Source organism: Protobothrops mucrosquamatus, unplaced genomic scaffold, assembly GCF_001527695.2.
Source record: "Protobothrops mucrosquamatus isolate PMUCROS unplaced genomic scaffold, P.Mucros_1.0 scaffold2074, whole genome shotgun sequence".
Lineage (NCBI taxonomy): Eukaryota > Metazoa > Chordata > Lepidosauria > Squamata > Viperidae > Protobothrops > Protobothrops mucrosquamatus.
This window is the reverse complement of record NW_015388178.1, coordinates 230,654-251,267: the sequence shown is the minus strand read 5'-3', so window position 1 is coordinate 251,267 and position 20,614 is coordinate 230,654. Positions and strand designations below refer to the sequence as shown.

Here is a 20,614-nt window from a genome sequence, read left to right as displayed (position 1 = left end):
CTAAGAACTAAGCCTTTCTGTCACCCTCTGACAATCAGTAGTCTCACACACTACCTAACAAACATGGCTAAACCCCACCGACCAACCAGTGAATATTAGAATATGCTGGTTCTGAGACTATATGACACTGTACCAAATGTGATATCTAACTACTCAGAAACAACATTTTTGCCTACCTGACATGTAGATATACTTCATATTTGTCAGTTTTGTGCTATGGAGAAGTTAAGAGTTCCTGAATTATAATACTGCTACTTCTATATATTTTATATGTTATGTTTACTTTTTAATCAATAAAGTTGTCCGTTGTCCATGTGGATTATAGATAAAGAGTTACTATCCTGTTCAGATTTCAAGATGTCAAATACAAAAATTATACATTATGCATATGTATTAGAAAGCCTCAAGCCAACAGCCAGAAAAATCTATTTTTAATGTTGCATTGTTTATGGGTTGTATTACTGGTTAAACCATTACTGCTGCTTATTTACTGAGCTCTGTTCTATTTATGCAAGACAGGCAAAAATGTGCATATTTAACTTTTATTTTCACTGCTTGTTAAAGTAATTCTATGCCTAAGATTTGTTAAGTTTTCCATTCCCGAATAATCTTCTATTTCAATACATTCATGATTAAAATTTTAAACAATATTCTTAACATATTTACCTCAAAGAATTTCTGTATTACATAGTTTCCAAACACATCTGTCATCAGCTGATACGCTGCTTGCAGAATTTCACTAAACAACATTTGGCGCTCAGCCGGAGTAGCTCTCTCTAATTTCTGTTGTATAAATCTGTAAATGTCAGAAATGTACATGCCAATATAAATAAGCGTAACAAGTATTCTAAAGCTTTTCATGTACAATAATGACTATAATCAATGAAGCCAACAAGAAACTGAATTCCATATACACATTCAAAATTCTATTTCAATTATTTTGTGAATCAAATATGGGAAATAGTAAAATAAAAGCTATCTTTAGATTGTGTTGGAGCAAAGTTAGGTACAGCTTTATTGTTTACAAGGTCAATCTAACTTCAATTAAGTGTGCTCTGATTCACTTTGAAAACAAAATTTGACCTCATATTGTGCAACCCATCTTGTAATGAATGCCAACCGAATCCCCAAATTTAGGTCTCTGGGTACACTTAGAGTGAATAAATGTTTAATAAAAATTATTAATCACATATTGAATATTAAATATTAATATATGCAACATTCAATATATTTCCCAAAGACATTACTAAAAGAAACATATATTCTCCTATTTATTCAGGAGAGCTGTATATGCTTACCTAGAACCATGTTGATCCCGTGAAAATTCAACAATATGGCCAACCAGGTCTCTTAGCTGAAGGTTAGGAAAGCGATTATTTCTGAAATCCTCCAATAACCTACTCCGCCCAGAGGGCATAATGTCAGACCTACTGTAACGTAGTCGTGAGGGAGGAAATAACTGGCTGCTTGAGCTGAAAAGACTGGAGGTATTTGTAGCACTGCGATACTTGGCTTCTGCTCCAGGAGCTGCTGAAATATAGCGACCACTACCATTGGTCAATCCCCCTATAATGAAGCATTTTGGTTAGTAAGACGTTTTAAGTATGCTTTACTTTAATTGTACTCAAACTAAGAAAAGCTAGAATTAATTTCTCTTCACTTTTTCTTAACTTCTAGTAACCAGTCAGTAACCAGATGTTACTTAAGAAGAAAGGAACAAAAGACTTTTTGGTTGTTCCTTTTTATCCTAAGTATTATAATTTAAAAGTTGAAGTCTATAAAGCAACAGCTGAAGCAACTCTGAAAAAACAACTCCAATATATAACAAAATCAGCAACAAGCTTCTGGATATTAATGTTTTTCCATAAAAGGATATATAATTTTAATTACTGATCAAGTTGTATGTATATTAATTAAATTACCCTGTTTAAATCTTCTCACATGGTCTAAATAATTAAATAACTTCTCACATTAAATAACTAATTCTCTTCTCCTGATAATATGTTTTACTCCTTTCTAAGGAATTAGCATTAATAAATTGGCTAAGTTACAGATTTGGAATATTCTAAAACACACACACAAACATATAAATGCTTTTTATCATAACTCCAAAACCTGCTCAAACTAAATCCTGCTTTTATCTACTTTATTATCATTTAGATCAAAATAACATCTCAAACACCCCTCCATGCTACTTCCTAAACAACCCATTAAAATTATTCTTTTTACCAACATGCTCAAGGCAGTTGACATAAAATATACATAAAAGAGCAAGGGTAAATAAAGCATTTCAATAAATAATAACAGGTACAACTGTGGAGTCTTTGGTGATATCTGAATTTGGATACTTGCTTGCAGAGATTTCATTACCCAACTAGGTAACATCAACAGTGCAAGTAAATGGGGAGAGGATTGCTCCTGGTTTATATACAGTAGTGTGCTCTTGCCAGTTTTGGTGGGAGGGTAAATTCTTTTATCACCCCACACTCATTCGCATTGATGATATTACCTAGTTGGGGAATAAAATGTCTGTAAGCAAACAGCCAAGCTCAAAGACCACCAAGGACTTCACAGTTCAATCCGGAGTTACATATATTCAATCATGTCCTCAATCAAATAATTGTTATTGATTAAATTTGAAATACTGGCAAACAAGATGTTTTCATCTATGTGTCGTAGCCAGCATTCAAAACATGCTAATTCAATGCATATTTAAAATCTATGACAAACACCTTCCAGCTGAATCACCATGGCAGCAATCATGTAAATTAACAGATCAGATGTGGAAGTACAGAAAGTTTCTTATCTATCTGGAATACAGGGGAATGGGCACATTTTGATGTAACTATTAAAAAAAACTGTGTATGGGAGGAAAATCTATTGTGTAATACTAAAACTATATGATTCTAAGTAATTTGGATTGGTTGTCTAATTGTCCATGAAAAGTGATAAATGTTTATATTTCTAACAAATCTCTGTTTAAGATAGATGGGACTGCGTGAGTCATACAAACAAAAGATTCTCGTCCTTCTAACAAACTTCTCTATAAGTACTGAAAGATGTCTTCCAATGTATTCATGAGGATGGCTCACAAGAATCACTCAGTATTTAGGAGGAAGAAATCAATTGCTCAATACATTTTCTGCTTGTTTAACCTTTTGTTCTAATTTGTTTTTTTTTTAAATAGCCATACCAAGAGGAACATGCTAAGCCGTGGTGGCGCAGTGGTTAGAATGCAGTACTGCAGGCTACTTCTGCTGACTGCTGGCTGCCAGCAGTTTGGCAGTTCGATTCTCACCGGCTCAAAGTTGAATCAGCCTTCCATCCTTCCGAGGTCGGTAAAATGAGGACCCAGATTGTTGGGGGCAATATGGTGATTCTGTAAATGGCTTAGAGAGGGCTATAAAGCACTGTGAAGCGGTATATAAGTCTAAGTGCTATTGCTATTGCTAACATGTATGTAACATAAAATTAGTAGAAGTTAACTTCTTTACATCCTGCTTTTAAAAAAGTGAATAGCATGGGAAATGGCACAGCTATTGAAAACTTCTGAAAATTCAATACAGGCAAGCTCACAAGAAAAAATTTTTGGAGAGAGGTTAGGCAACTCAGGAAAAGAGAGGAGGAGTTAATTTTATCTAACTGAATGCAGCACCAAAACATCATGATATTAGGAGTTTAGAGATCACTCCTATAGTAATGCAGTTGAAACAACTCAAGTGTTTTGTAAAATTTGGAATATTGATTTGTGATGCACTAGCAATTTCCGTCATGAAATGTATTATATTTATTGTCTTATAAAAACTATTCTGCTACAGAAGACAAATTCAAAACTAAAGATTAAATATATTTACAAAGTTAAATCCCTATAAACCAAAGGTTACATTAGCATTTAATAACTTACAACCTAAAACTCTAGTTTCAAACAATGGGATAGGAAGAATCTCCTGGATGAATAGAAGACCCTTCTACTTGCACCAAGAGAGGAACTCAAAATTGTTCCTTCTTTTTCCTCTGTACCATATCCCACACAGTTGCAGGGGGAACTCCAAATCCACAAAGATGTCTTTAGAAGCACCTATTCTTTCAGAAAATTCTATGTACCGATGTTTTTCCTGAATCTGCCCAACTAGACTTCACTTAAACTATTCAAACTACTCAAACTACCCACTTATCTTTTACAGGTGCTGGGTTTTTTTTTTAAGAAACATGACAGTGATGTCTATCTGATAAATTTAAAAAAATCTGCCTTTGCATTAGTTATTTGAAAAGGAAGAATATAGAAATAGCTTTGTGTCTAAAACTAGATTCCAAAGATTGTTTGTGCTCCTTTTCTTAAAGTACTGACAAACAAAACTAATATTTTCTTGTTCTGGAGATAATAGAGAGGAAATGTATTATGTGCATAAGGTTATTAATACACGCATAGGAAGATTACTAGTTGAAATCTTGTCCAAGTGCATTACATTCACAATGTAAAGTACAAAGGTGACAGCAAAGTTCATTTAGTATATAGAGTAAAGCATTATTTAACATTTGCAATATTTCAGATACCTATCTGCATCTGCAGTAATAGATTTTTATGGGAATGAAATTCTTATGGATTTAATGATATAAACAGCGCACACAATCAAGGCAAAATAAACAAATCAGGACTACCTTGCACACAATTTGCTTTGTTTTTAAGTAAAAAGTCATGAACTAGATATTTGTAATTTTTTTATAAAATGTATGCAATTATAAAATCTTATACCAGAGTTAACCAAGGTTACTAAAAACATATGCCATGTGACCGGATATGCATCTAGCACATGATAATTAATGTTATTAAAAATATCTTACTAAACTTATTCGGAAAATTGTCCCTGGAAACAATTTTTTCTATTAATATTTGGCAGTTTTTAATAAGTATGGAATAGATACAAGTTTACTTTCATTTTATTTTTTACAATTCCAGACTTAAGACTTTCTATAAAATAAGCCATGAATAAATCCATTTTATCATCATCTTCATAATTACACAAATAAACAGATAAGTTTATGAGAAGAATTAAAACTCTGTAACACATGGAAAGACCATGATAAAACAATGGGAGGCATAACATTAGTAGAGGTGGCAACAGCTTATTGGTCCAGGTGGAAATGGAGCAAGGAAAGGCAAAGAAGCAGGGAGTGAGCAAAAATGCTGCAATAACAATTAATTTAAACAGGTAGAATAAAGATTAATACACCATGAAAAGAAATGAATTTTATTCTGAGATACTTTTAATCAGATTAAAGCTTTAGGAGCCATGGTGGCACAGTGGTCAGAATGCAGTACTGCAGGCTAACTCTGCGCACAGTCTGGAGTTCAATTCTCAAGATTGACTCAGCTTTCCATCCTTCCAAGGTCTATAAAATGAAGACCCAGATTGTTGGGGGCAATATGCTGATGCTTAGAGAGGGCTGTAAAGCATTATGGAGCACTTTTTAATGTAATTTAATTTAGAAAATTTGTATCACTGCCTACTCGCACATGGCGACTCAAGGTGGCTTACATCAACAAAAAAATACCCTATAAGAAATAAAATAAGAAAAATGAAATAACCCCCCACTCCCCCACCCCAGTGACCGCAAACACTTTACAAGTCTAAGTGCTATTGCTATTAGCTTATTCTGTCTAGCACAGGCATGTCAAACTCACGACATCATGTGACATCGTATGATGTATCGCGGCCTTTCCCCCATTGCCGGCAATGGGGTGGACACGGTTTCGGCCTGACACATCCGGCCCGTAGGCCGGCAGTTTGACATGCCTGGTCTAGCAAAATGAAAATTATAGAAATACACAGCTAAAAACCTCTTTCTGTGGAAAGAGCACTCATGGCAGGAAATTTCTCCCTACTTTTCCAGCTGACAATAATTACAAAAAGTTAACAGATAATGACCTTTGTCTTTAACCTATTCAGAAATTAAGAGTTACCTAGCAATAATGTTATGAGCCCTAGAACATGTGATTCTGCCGCTCAGATATCAAGGGAGACTTCCAATGCTCACAAGAAAAATCCACTATTGAAACTCCTCTCTTTTACTACTACAGAATTTCTGAGGCTGACCTGAAGCCTTTGGCCCAGGATATATTAGTTTTTACAGGTGTACAAAGCATTCAGAAGCACGAGCAAGGCATCTCTTTTTAAAGTATTAAAGAAGCAACATTCTTGCCTATGATTCATGCAGCTGCTATAATAGTTTCCCTTCCTATTGCAAATCTCTGCCCATGCAAAGATGTATTCCGCAGGACTGCAGACATAGGAAGGTTGCGTATCAAAATTATTTTCTTCTTGCTCTAGCATGTAATATAGTTATAGAGGGAGGGAGGTTTTTTTCTATAAGAGCATCACGATCAGAATTCTGCTAAGGAGTTTGCTTTTGCTGGAGAAAGAGAAAAGACGATGGGTCTATCTTGCAATCTAGACATTATTTAATAAAGATTTGTTTTCAATAAAAACATACTTCTGAACTTTTAAGGATTTGAATAATGTTTGCTTCCCGCAAACTATAAATAAAATGTGTGCTAATTTTAAATATGCTATGTATTTTAATATGGCAAATGTTTTAAAATGTTTAAATCAAATATTAAAATATTTTTTGTTTACAATGTATCTCTTAGTAAATTATAATGTGGCACATTTTGTAATTTTATTAAGAGATAAACACATGTAGTTCTTGTGGGAAGTCTTAAAAATATTTTTCAGAATGTGTACTTTATCTAAACTATTTCAAGAAGCTGATTTTAGAACTATATGAACACAGAATAACATCAGTTGATGGCTAGCCAACATTTGCAATATGCATTTACTTTAAGTCAGCTATTTTTCAAAGTTTACACAGAACCAGGCTTTTGCATTTAAATGATGTTTACTCCGTGTTTTTTATAATGATGATCAAACACAAAATCCTATAGCAGACATAGTGAGTAAATGGTTCTATTGCCATTTTAAATGAATTAAAATTGTTTGCTATAAATTAATTGGAAAGTTTCTGCCTATATGGCTGAGAACACCAAGTTAAAACTGTTACTGGAACACCAGAATCCAGTGGATGTTCCAAGTCCAGCACGGAAATAAGCAAGGCTGAAATGTTTGTACCAATTATGTGCAAAAAGTAATAGCTAATTCACAAAAGGTATATTCTAGCATTTGTTGAAAAATTTATATATCATTTATATATCAGATAAGTGAAATTGGCTATTTATTTTTGAAGCTAGGGGTATATTAATTTTGATGAGATGTTATTTATCTTGAAGTAATAACTGATCTTAGGATCAATATATATACTTCATATAATGTTCAATTCTGGATAAAATCCAGAGATCCATGTGCATAAAAGACATAGGAAAGATGTGTATCAAAATTATTTTCTTCTTGCTCTGAAAGTCCATATTTTTAGGAACAGCCTGCTAGAGGGCATAGGGTCAAAGTGGCAGTGAGAAAGGTTGCATTATTTGATATGAGAATGGTATTGCAGAACAACTAGGGACAGGTGAAAAAGTAAAATATAGAACAGTCAATGTTGTATAGATCAAATCTAAGTAGCAGTGTACAAAGGGTCCTTAGTTTGTTTCTCAAGTTGTGAGCAACAATATCCAATCTGCCTTAGGATTCCAAGAAAACTTGGAGACTTGCAAAGAAATTTTCAAGTACACTTTTCATTTTAACTGGAATAAATCTGTATGCATGATCATTTATAAGTACAACTTCATCTTCTACCTATTCCATTTTGTTATTGGAACATTATTAAGTCCATTTTTTTCTAGATTGTAGGCATGCACTTGAACTAAAGAGTATTTATTTGGACAATGTGCCATAATTGAGCAGATTTAGTTTAAGAATGTTATATGATATGTGAATTTTGAAACATTTTAATATCCAAATTTGAGATCTCATTTATAGTGAGAGACCTTTCACTACAAAATGCCTATCCAATAAAGCATATAAAGTGATTTATTCACAATTTACACTAAATACATAATTAATAATAGGGAATTATATGACTACATACTGCAAAGCATGCCACAGAAATGTAATTTTAACATATATTAGTCAACAGTATCATCTAGATATAAACCATGCCAATATATATCCTTACAGGTTCAAGCATGAAATTACTACAGGTGTATGGAAAGGACACATTACATACAGATTAAATGCCACTATTTTCCTAAAGCCTTTCATTATTACTTTTCTTTGTTTTGAAAGTGAATTTGTAAAATGTACTATGAATTCATTACTCTGTTGATTTAAAAGCTGTTTTCTTTACTGTATACTTTGCCAAGCTTTGTTTTTTTAAGCCCAGATGCAAAACTTGTATCATTACCATGTACCAAACATTAGCCTAAAGCTGACTCCATTAAAAAAAGATGCATGATTTACAGTTATAGATAAAAATATATCTTTGCCTGTCATACAACAACAACAACAACAACGCAACAACCCACTCTTATTTTTCTAAGTATCAGGATTTCATTGTTATGTGGAAAATCTGTAGGGCCAACACTTTGCTCCCAAAGCTGATCACTCTCAATGACCAATTAGTTAGCAACATACTGGGACTAGGCCCCCTATACAGTGTTTTACCAAAAAAGCAGATTGACATCTTTACCCAACATAAAATATTGATATACATATAAAAATACATATACACACAAACATATACAAACAAAAAAGGGCTTTGTTGTTTTTACCTAAATGCAAACTGGATGAGGATCCATGTGATGAAAGTGATGGCGGTGGCGTAAGTGAATGTCCTGGAGTTTGGCTTGGCAGAGGCATGCCTATTGGGCTTGGAGAGGAGGAAAATCCCAGACTATTGTAAAATGGCTGCCCTATGGGTGCTAGGCTGCTACTAGATCTTTTGTACAAGTCAGAACTAGTAGATAGAGACTCTCTCCTTGTGGCACTACTACTTGCAGAACTGCCAACTGAAGAAGAAATAAAAAGACCCTATTACATACAGTGTCAACCAAAGAAAACCTAGCCCCAACCTACAGCTGGGCAATACAAGATATGATCATATTCGTTATAACAATCAAGTTATGCTAGAGACAATTACTGTGATTAACCACACATGATTTAATAAATCACAAATGAATACAAGCATTCCTCAGATATGGGAAAGTTTTGAGCAACCTCCAAGTCTTGATTCACTCAAGACTTAGTCACATTGTCATAGTATTTGGCATTCTGGAGTCAGACTTTGGGACCAATAGTTAGGCATGTCTTAGTGTGTGTTAATACAAACCAATGAAGTTGAATCTTAAGTGCAAATAATTTCTGCAAATATCTGCAATTTTTCTTTTCAATTTAAAGACTAGTTGGAGAGGGGAAACTACTCAAGTCATATTCTAGGCATGCAACAGAAGTTTTTATATAGAAATAGCCTAAATAATAAATTTCTTCATCCTGTTTTACAGCTCTTACTAAAATTACCCTTAGATTCTGTACTCTTCAGAAATAGATTTGTTGGCCACACATTCTTGGTTAACAACAAATAAAGGAATTCAATAAAAAAAAGTCTAAGATACTTTGAAGGCAAGTCTTAAAATGATTTGGATCACAGACAGAGAATATAGGGATGGGTGAACAAATATAAATAACAAAATTGAATGTGTTCATAAAAGTATGGTTTAGGAGTTTAAATTAATAATTGTTATGCTTGTATACTGATCTTACAGAATGCTTCGCCTGAGCAATTTAATCAATGTAAATCTTGAAATACCAGTTATTATGAACATTGAGCTATTTAGCCATATTAACAATTTTGCATCCCTATTTAGCAAATGTATATTTTATTTAGAATTTTTTAATTTCAGTCTAATACAGAAAAAAGAAACTACAGTGATTTCTAAAGATTAAGATAGCATAGTGAGCCAATTAATTTACTGAGCACTAAAATATGGGGTGGATGACTTGTTCTTTCAAAATTAAAATGAAATATGGATTGATATTTTAAAATCCTGATTCAGCTGTCAAGCTCACTAGATGACTGATAAATCACTTAATTTGATCTACTTCAGAGAATCGTTCTAAGAGTAGAAAGCAAAGTTATTCTTTTTTTAAAAAAGTATTTCAGAAATTTACATCTTAAGATTAGTTCAGAATAACTCTATTCTATTTTAAATGCAATGAAGGAAAAAATGAGTGATTGGACTATGTCTTATACAGTTTTAAAAGAAACTAATTATGGATTTGAATAAACTTATTTGTTTGAGTGGAATACTCATAAGTATTAATTATTCATAGAAATGCAGGAAAACTGCAAATAAGACTACAGTTTAAAATTATTTTAAGGATATTATTCTCTTTAAGTAAAAAAAATCACAGAAACTTTATCCTTGATTTTGCCATTAATAACTTTCAATTAAAACATGTAATGAATGACTACGCATTTATTAGATCCTTTCTTTTTATAGTGTTTTCTTTCTATTTATTAATTTCAGTGGACATCAACCAAAATACAAATTCTACAAGACAAAAAAGTGATGAGGAATTGCTTATAACAGTCAATATGAAGAGCTTTAATAAGTCCTCTAAATATTTAAAAAATTGTTTCACATGGGACATTTTCCAAGATCGAGGTGTGCAAGCTCACTTTTATACAGTGCACAAAATTGTGTGTGCTTCTTCATGCCTTTGCCTATGCAAAATAAACAATTCATACATTATCTGCATCAGTATATGTAGACATGTTCTCCAGTGAGAAAACAATTTGCACAATCTAAGAACTTTATAAATTTTAAAGAGGGGGGGACTATGTACCATCACACTGTGAATAAAGTAGTAAAGATTATACAATAGAAATTATAGAAAATGACAAGATTTGGCATCTCTGAACTGAAACAATTAAAAAAACAAAGTATACCTACTGCAAGGTGTTTGAAAGACAAATGCTACATGAATCCCAAGAAAACTGCAAAAGAACATCTCTTGCTTCCATATAGAAGCAAAATGTCTTCAAGCAGGAAATGGAAGCTATATGCTTCTACTCTCTCATACTGTGAGATGTCTGGCTTAAAGAGTGAAGAATGCTCAACATATTCCTCCAGGTGTTCTTGAGAGCATCCTTGTAACACTGAGAAAGGAAACTATTGTTCACTTCCAGCAACAGTCCTCCTGATAATTGACCCAGCTGGAAAGAGGTGGAAGGAAAGCAAAAGGATATTTCTTGCCCACCTCTGTGACAAAAGTAACCCTTTTAACACTTACACAAGCTTGAATATAAAATCACGGGAGCACAAGATTGGGCTATTTAAAAAGCCCTAAAAATGCAAGTTACCTTTCATAGTCAATAATGCAAGTTGTTCCTCGTATAAAAGATCTGCTTGGTCCAACTAACTTTCTTTCAAACCCAGACATAGAAATTCGGTGCATCCAAATAATTTAAAGACAAATTATTTGAATCACATCAAACCGTACAAAATCTTCCCCGTTTTCTTTCTTTAAAAGTAACAACTTACCGGTTGAGCCAAATCCACCAAGTGCAGACCCAATGGCAGCTCCCAAGGAGCTGCTACTTCCAAAGCCAAGAGATGTGTTTCCTGGTTGACCAGGACCATGTGAGAAGAGTGAACTGCTCTGAGAATTATTGGTTAAAGTATTGTTGCCATAAAATGAATTAGACTGTAGACTGTTGTTTGTCTGCTGTTGCTGCTGTTGAGGCTGAGGACCAAGGGGCCGAAAAAGCCCATTTGTGGTTCCTGTGATATTGTTTGCTGTTCCTCCAGCTGAAGCTGCAGCAGCTGAAAGACACCATGGTTTTCAATAATCAGTAGGAATGTAGAACATTTCAAGTTTTAGAAATAGGGCACTATTAAAATTTTTCATAAAGGCAAATTTTCATTACGATGCCTAAGAAACAATATTAGGAGCACATCAGTATTCTGAGAATGCTGTCTTAAATAAATGGGGCTGCTTCACTCAAATGGTTTCAGTTCCTAAAGTCTCACACTCTGTGATGGACAAATGTGAAGATCAGTGCTGGGCTCTGCCAAATATTGCTAACAGTGTTGAGATTTTCCAATTCTAAATTTTTAAAATGCCAATGCAATGGCCCTTTGGTTTGTTTTTCAGCTTTAATATGTATATCTATATGCAGTTAATGAAGTGAAACGTTCATGCTTAATGCTAAATATAAATACTACATTGTTTGTTTCTTAAACGACACTGGCAGATTACCAAATGCTTAAAATACAGGCCTCAAGTCAATAGCCAGAGAATATGTTTGCTGCTATTGCTATTCAATTAGTAGTAGTACTGTGTGTATGCTCAACTCCCATAGCTGCTTTTGATTTTTTAAAAAAAAAATCATTCCCTTTGCCATTTTCTTTCTGTAAGCTAGGTGATAGGTAGCAGTCAGCATGGACTATCATTTTATTTATGTTTGTGGCTCTAGGAAGAAAATCAAGGGAATGCAGAATAAGCTTCTTACTCCATGAGGTAGAATATTGCAAGCATTCCACATTTTGTTTCTTTTGAACACAGTCAGCTTAGAATACAACATATTTAAGCTGTTTTAATCAGGGCCCAAAATAAAAATACAGGTAGTCCTCGAGTTACGAGTGTAATGGAGTCTGCCCATTCCACTCGTAACTGGAAAACTCGTAGAGTGAATTTTGGCAGCAGCTTGGAGCAGTCCTCCAAGGGATGGATCAAACCTCTGGAGGCATGCAGAAGCCCCCCCCCAACCTCCGTTGGGTGCAAACGGCTAGGAAAACACTTCTGAGGCTTGGATCAGGCCCTTGGAAGTTCTGTTCTGGGCGGCAGCAGCTTGGAGCAGTCCTCCGAGGGCTGCATCCAACCTCCGGATGTAATACCTTTAGTTATCTAGAAAACATCTGTACAATGCCCAATTATTTAATGCCAAAAGGAAAATTTTCGCCACTGAACCATTTCTCCATGTCCCAACAACAGCATCCTAACCAAGATTTCTTAAGCTAAAACGGCTACGCAGATTTGTATAATCTTTATAACAAATATACAAAGTCCTTGATTTAAAACCACTTGCTTAAGAACAGTTTGTATGAACAATAGACTCGGAAAAAATATTTTACACTGTAAAGTACTTCCATCGCAAAGCATCACCTCCTCACGGTCAAATGACCAGGATCTGGGTGCTTCCCAATCTGTTTCTACTTATGACCGCTTATCAGGTTCCCTGCAGTCACATGATTGCTATTTGCAACCTTCTCTGCTGACTTTCCCAGAAAATCAATGGGGAAACTGATAAGGAAGGTTGTAAGATGCTCTTGTACTCTTAAAAGAGCTGCCTGTGAAAGAATTTCAGCTCCGTTGCTTGGACTTGAAATCTAACCAGGCAGGAGCTGAAATCCTTTAGCAGGCAGCTTTTTTTTTTCTGTTTTGCAGCTTCTGAGCTCAGAGACACTTATAGGTAGCCTGCACCAGACCTCCTAGGCTCCCAATTCTCCTTAGTTGGGACTCTGTCCACTTAATGCCCTGCAAAATTGCTTAAGGGCAACAAACGGGATTGCCTGAATTGCTGTCATTGAGTGTAACATCTCGCTTAACAACCGCTTCACCCAGTGACCAAGATTCTGGTCCCAATTGTGATTGCAAGTTGAGGACTACCTGTAATCTTTAATGGAAAGAATTTATTTTAACTATAACAGACTGAGACTATTACTCATTACTCTGGTCACTGTTGTTTCATCCAGACATTTTTTTACACTATGCCACAAATAAAAAGAATGGGGAGTACTTCTGAATTAACTTTTTTTAAAAAAACTACAGTAACTGAAATATTTTATGCCTCTGAGACAAATGACAGAAGAAATGTCAAGAGAAATATCCTAGATGAGAATGTTCCTGCATCTATGTATAAGAGTGGCAACAAATAAATATTCTGAATAATAATATCTAGAAGATTGCAAAGAGGGAAAAGAACTGTTAGACCATTTTAAAAATAAAATAAAATTGCAAAAAAGCTACTTACCTGCTTGTGCGGCTGCAGAACTGATGATAACAGGTGCTGAAGCCACCAACCTGACGGGTGCTCCAAGTCCAGTTCTGGCCCCTGGACCTACCACCAAGGCACCTGTCTGATCATAATAGGCAGTGGGGGCTAGCACTTGATAGCCTGATCAATACAAAACACACAATCTAATAAGTTTTAGAGTGAAGATTTCATTTTGCAACTAACTGGCTATTTTAATTTTGAGCAAAGTGGTAGATGTCATCTGTTTTCTAGAACTGAAAATCCTTATTCTTTTTGTACTTAAATATTACTCAATACAGTACACTATACATGTTTTTGTTCAAGGCTAAATAGATTAATCCCAGACTGAACAAATTTGCTCTTCCCTCCCTTCATCTAGTTATTTATTCATGTGCCATCACATCACACTCTCCTGGCAACTTCTCCTGATCTTTCCAAGCTAGGAGAAAAATGCAAGATAGATCCAGATCCTTTTTCTTAGCCAGACAAAATTAACCTTTTAAAGGAAGCACTGTTCCAAAGCAGAATATGTAAAAAGATGTGTCGTAAAATAGTAACAGATGAATTACAAAAGAATTAGAAATGCTGGCCATCGTGGCAACACTTTTACTGGGCCAGCTGAAGTCTTTTTGAGTTTCAATCATTTCATCAAACAAGTTGCTCAAGGAAAAAAAAAAGGGGGGGGGGATTTAGCTCTATCAGATTATAATAGAAAAGCATATATGTAGCTCAGTGTCAAACTATGGAGTTTTCAATGCTTGCTTGCCAATGTTTCATTACCCAACTAGGTAACATCATCAGCATGAGAGTGGGGGTTTCTCCCTTTTTATGTATTGTAACTTGCCCTGCCAGTTTTGGTGTGTGTGGGGATGTTTCACAGCCTAATCAAGGAGCTATCAAGGAGAAAACCCCACCCACATCAAAGCTGGCAGGGTAAGCTTTTGTATATAAACAGCGAACAAAACTCACTATTGCACTGATATTACCTAGTTGGATAATGAAACATTGGCAAACAAACAACCAAACTTAGAGAGCACCAAGGTCTTCCTATATCAGATTATGTTATTGGATGGAATATAAACTTCGTATATATTAAATTTTATCAGGTACAAAGCAGTATAAGATTGTGATAGCACTCTCCTAAAGCTTATTGCAAAGAAGCAGCAAGCACATGCTTTTAGAGCAGGGGTGTCAAACTCGCAACGTGACGTGTCGCGACTTTTTTTCCATTGCCGGCAATGGGGTGGGCGCAGTTTCGGCATGACGCATCCAGCCCATGGGCCAGCAGTTTAACGCCCGTTTTAGAGTTTCCACTTTATGAAATGAACTTTATATATTACAGCTATAAAAGTCAAAATTATTTCTGAACTGTGCAAGATACAAAGATTATTGGGGAGGGGGAGGATAACCTAGGCAACTGTTAAGTTTTCTTATGGATAATTTTGTTTTATATAATACTTGAAAAACAGATTCTAACCACCCAACAAAGCATTTGTAAGAATAAAGCAGTATTTTAAAAAAGGTTCCTGACAAATCCACAACAAAAGATCAAATTGGGTTATTTTAATGAGTCCCTGGTAGCAACATATGGTGAAAATGGGGAAGCTAATAACTATCTTTAAGTTGAGTCCAAATAATCTAAGCTTTAAAAGTTAAAATCCTAACTTTAAATTGGATTTGAAAATGCGATAGAACATATGCAGCTGGAGCAATATCACTATCACATGAACGATCAGCAGGTTTCAACCATTATTTGTGCAGTCCTATTCCGCAACAGGTGAAATTTCTGAATTATCATGCAGAGCACATTAAAATTATCCATTTCAGAAATCACCAAAATATGAATATTGATAAGCCCTTTTCAGGTAGGACAGGGATACTATTCCCACTGTGTAAAAAACCAATTGTCACAATTCCCATAAGTTTCCCCAATATAGTGTCAAGTTACACAGCACTACACTGAAGTTCATTCAGGGCAAATAAAACCAATCTATAGCCACAGTAGATTGGTCATTTTATTTGAACATGCACCTCTAAAGCAATACATTCTAAGATAATTTTTCCAAGGATTTTGGGCATCCTATATTCCTCCCGTTAAATAATTCAGTAAAATACCAAAATAAACAACATAATTTCCAAACCCAATTTTTTCGAAGTTGTCAAATTTTCCAGGTTATCCCACCCACTTATTTTCTGATAATTTACCAAAGTAATAACTTGTGATTTTCTGGATACAGAGCTAGCTCTGTGGTGGCGAACATGCGGCACTCAGAGCCCTCTCTGTGGGCACGTGCGCCATCGCCCTAGTCCTAGGCCTTCAGTCCCGTCCATGAGCAACCTGCATCAAAATCTCCCCGAGCAAGTGACTTTTTAAAAGCTGGGTTTTATAAAAACCTTTTCGCTTTAGGCCTCCGCCGCCATGTGCAAAAAAAAAAAAAAAAGTTCAATCAATCAATTTCAACTTCTCGCAGGAAAAAAAAGAGATCTCACAAAGTTGGAATTGATTGATTGAACTTTATTTTCCCCCAAAAATCCTTCGTTTCCTTGCAAGCGTCAGCGGCGGATCGCGAAGGAGAAATGGCACAGGGCTGGGAGTCAGGTAAGGAAAGAAAGGCAATTTCTGGGGGGGAGGGAGGATTTCTTTCCTTACCTGCCCCACTTGTTCTGAGGCTGCTTTCCGCTCAACCGCATTGCTCATGCCAATGGCCCGACCACCCACTTCAGCATCCTCCCTCCCCGAGCCTCCAGCGCTCCACCTGCTGCTTTGGTGGCTCGGTAGGCAGAGCTGTGAAGTTTTCTTCTCTGTCAGAGAAGAGAACTTTGCAGCTCTGCCTACAGAGCCACCAAAGCTGTAGCTGAATGGGCAGGTGAGGGGGGAACCTGCCCCACTTGTTCCATGGCTGCTTTCGGCCGAGCCGCATTGCAAGTCCTCCAGCAGCAGGCGGAGTAGGGGAGGGGGGATCCAGTATACCAGTTCCTTACCGCCGCTCGGCTTGTTCCACGGCCTCATGGCAGCATTGGGTATGACGTGCAAGGTGGCAAATGGCTGCAGCTGGTGGCAAACAGCCACGTCACACCAAAACCGGCCATTTTCCACTTCGCTCATCGCACCCAATGCCGCTGCCATGAGGCCACGGAACAAGCCGGGCGGAGGTAAGGAACCAGTATACTGGATGCCCCCCTCCTCTACTCTGCCTGCTGCTGGAGGACTGGTCCGGTATTCACAGCGGGCTGCGGAGCCCCAGAGTGCGCTGGTCGAGGGGCCGGTAGACTGTGGCTGCTGACGGCCAGTTGGTCCCCATGCGCTCACTGTGTGCGGGGGCCGATGGTGTCAGGCAGCAGCCGCTCTGGCCCCTGCCTCGCCTTGCGGCAATGGCACCCCTACCCTGCCCCCTGCCTTGCCTCACCCTGGACGAGCTCCTGCCTACCATCCCACCCACCAGAGACCCCCTGAATCTCCCCCAAATCTGCCTGGCCCCCGCAGACATCCCTCCCCACAAGCAACATCGAGGTGGCCACGCCCACCCCGGCCATGCCCACTGCAGCCACACCCACCCAGTGGGCCATGCCCACCCGGAACCCAACGATAAATAAGAGGGGTTTGGGTTGCAATTTGGGCACTCGGTCTCTAAAAGGTTCGCCATCGCTGTCCTAGCTCCTGCAGCTGGCATGGTGTGAGGGATGTTATGGTTACTAATATAGTAACTATAATAATATAGCATAGTAATTATAGTTAGTAATTTCTGCAGATTACAGGTATGTAATTGTGATGTACCAGGAGGTCCGAGGTTATTTCTGCCTCCAACAGTACATTTGAATTAGAATATGTCTAAGTGCTCAACATAATTGAGAATGTTTTGCAAATAGGACAGAGCTGTTCTCAGATTTCATGCTATTGCTTTGCGTGGCTTTTCCTAAAGCCCATTCCAACTCAAAAGGGATCTATAAAATTATATTGGCTAAGTGATCACTTCATGCTCTTATCACCATTGCTAGAGTAAGATCTAAGACAGACTTACAAATTTCCTGGCACTCATGGTTCAGCTAGAACCCGTGATACTTTATTGCTCCAACCCTTCCAAAATATGTGCATTCTAGAATGAATATTCCTTAATTCCAAATAAAGACCAGGAAATCTTAGCAGGGCTGTATTTTCTAGAAAATTCCCAAGGCATCACAAAACCATATGATCCATCATTCCCCTGGTCCCATGAGGTAAAATACTATAACCAAATTACAGTGGTAATTCTCTCTTAATTCTAGCAAAATGCTCCTTGTGATACTGTACCTATCCTATTAACAAGAATGCTAAAATCTATCAAAGAAACTAAAGCAAGTAGAAACTTCAGCAAAATCATCCAGCATCCCATTCTTCAAGAGCAGTGGCTAACCATGTTTAATGGCAACATTCTACAGACATAATCCTAGAAAAAATTGTATCTGATGTCTGGCATATATATCTCTCTCTCTAGCAAATATATCAAACAGACAAAAGGGTAACAAAACAGATGATGCAGAGTTAAATCATCACTACTCATGTATTGTCAGCAGAATATGCTTCTGAAAAATGGAATTACTGTGTTTCATATTATAGATGCATATACAAAGCTAAACTGTGCTGTTCTGTTCTACTACCTTCGCTAATATTTTCACGTGCTAGCAAATGATCAGGTTTTCACTGCTTTCTGCTCACTGCTCCTCTGTAAAGAATGTAGAATAATCTGTTAGAGGATATTAAAAGTAATATAACAATTTACTTAAAACTGAATGTGCATCATAAGCAGTACTAGATATATATGAAATAAGTACATTAGCATCATAAGGTGTTCTAATTAGTACGGTGACACTGGTCCTAACATTATGCATATCCGTCCATACCTGAAGTATGATCTGGAAGTAAAGAAAAAAAATAGCTAAGTTTTTTCTAAAATCAGCAAGAATTCTAAGGAACAAGGTCAAGTTTTTCTTGCTTGGTTCTCCTACTAGCTAAAACAGTTGTAGTAATCAGAATCTTACTAACACAAAGTTGGTTTACATCTGTCTTGTTACTGTAGAAATTTCCACTGGCAGAATGAAAGTTAAACTATGTCAAGTAAGAAGAATACTTGTCAAGAGGATGACAGAGCAGAATAGCTACTCATTTAAAAATGTGTATATGAATTTGACTGTCATACATGGCTGTGATATAATTTCACAACAGAGTTCTTAACTATATGGAATATACAGGTAGTCCTTGACTTATGACCATAATTGAAGCCCACATTTCCATTACTAAGCAAGACAGTTGCGAAGTGAGTTTTGCCCCATTTTATGACCTTTCTCGCCACAATTGTTAGTGACTCACTGTAGTAGTTGTTAGTAACACAGTATCTGGCTTCCCCATTGTCTTTGCTTGTCAGGTTACAAAAGCTGATCACATGACCTTGGGATACTGCAGCTGTCATAAAAACATGGCATTGGCCAAGCGCCCAAAATTTGATTGCATAACCATAGGAGTGCTGCAACAGTTGTAAATGTGAAAAACGGTCAGAAGTCACTTTTTTCAGTGCCACTGAAACTTTGAACAGTCACTAAATGAATGGCTATAAGTTGAGGACTGCCTGTACTTCATATTGACTTTGAGTTTTAAGAAGAAAGCATTACTTAATTATTCTACAAGTATGAGCATACTAATGGTGCAGCACTGATTATTTTTTATTTCTATTCTGCTTATTAAAAGGTTCTCAAGTCAGGTAAAATACACCTGAAGTATCCAAAATCGAGATCTACAGTGTTTTCCTGTAGTCTTTGCATTAGTTTTTTTCATAACATTGAATTCAATCTTCCCTGATTTACCTAAGCCACTTCAATTACCATTGGATGAACTTAATCAATGTTAAATTGGTTAACACCATCAACTTAATCATTATAGTACTTGTTTGGCATTGTATTTTAGCAACTATGCTAATTCTTTTTTTCTTTTAATTTTTTTTTCTTTTTTTAAATAAATTTACCTTTTTAAATCTCCAAAAATATATAACTGCAATTTACTGGACAAAGTCTCTGGTATCTTTATTTTACTAGAATTAATTTTAAAAGAGGAGAGGGTGAGGTGGAAATATTGTAGAACTTAGTTCCAAGTATACATGGATAGATACCCATTATCATAGCATAGAACGTGTTTACTTAGAAAAAAATGCTATTGTGTCCCCTTAGACTCTCTTTAACGCCTAAAATTATAAATAGTCTGGCTCTGCCAATTAAAATTGAATTCAATGTAAGTGAAACTACATGGCACTGATACACAATAAAGCTATATACAGCATGATGAGAATACTTGTATCTCTGAATGCTAAGGGTTCCTACGCCTTCTATTTAGTTGTTAAACAGTTAAATGCAATCAAGGAAACATTCTAAATAACTTTAAAACAGCAATATTAGGCAATGCCCAAGATCAAATTTTTCACTAGCAAATTTGTCCCAGAACAGCAGTATATGTAAAATACCTACTGAAGTTTGTCTAACATAATATGTAAATCTCAACTGTAAATGTTTATAGGGAATGTTTGTTCTTTTTTTGCATGTAAGGATTCTGTAACAAATTAGATTACTCTGCAAGATTAGATAGATATGAGAGAGAGAGAGA

The 20,614-nt window shown here is 36.2% G+C and overlaps 1 protein-coding gene across 1 annotated transcript in view; it reads right to left on the bottom strand.

Annotated features, from left to right (window-relative positions):
- The window catches only part of PUM2 (pumilio RNA binding family member 2), a 73,461-nt gene that overhangs the window by 15,506 nt on the left and 37,341 nt on the right, over positions 1 to 20,614 (bottom strand). The window contains exons 11-15 of the mRNA XM_015824001.1: positions 13,987 to 14,130; positions 11,495 to 11,776; positions 8,723 to 8,959; positions 1,299 to 1,566; positions 667 to 796 (exon numbers count right to left, since the gene is read on the bottom strand). Of these exons, the coding sequence (XP_015679487.1) occupies positions 667 to 796; positions 1,299 to 1,566; positions 8,723 to 8,959; positions 11,495 to 11,776; positions 13,987 to 14,130 (1,061 nt within the window). The remainder of the gene's footprint in view (positions 1 to 666; positions 797 to 1,298; positions 1,567 to 8,722; positions 8,960 to 11,494; positions 11,777 to 13,986; positions 14,131 to 20,614) is intronic.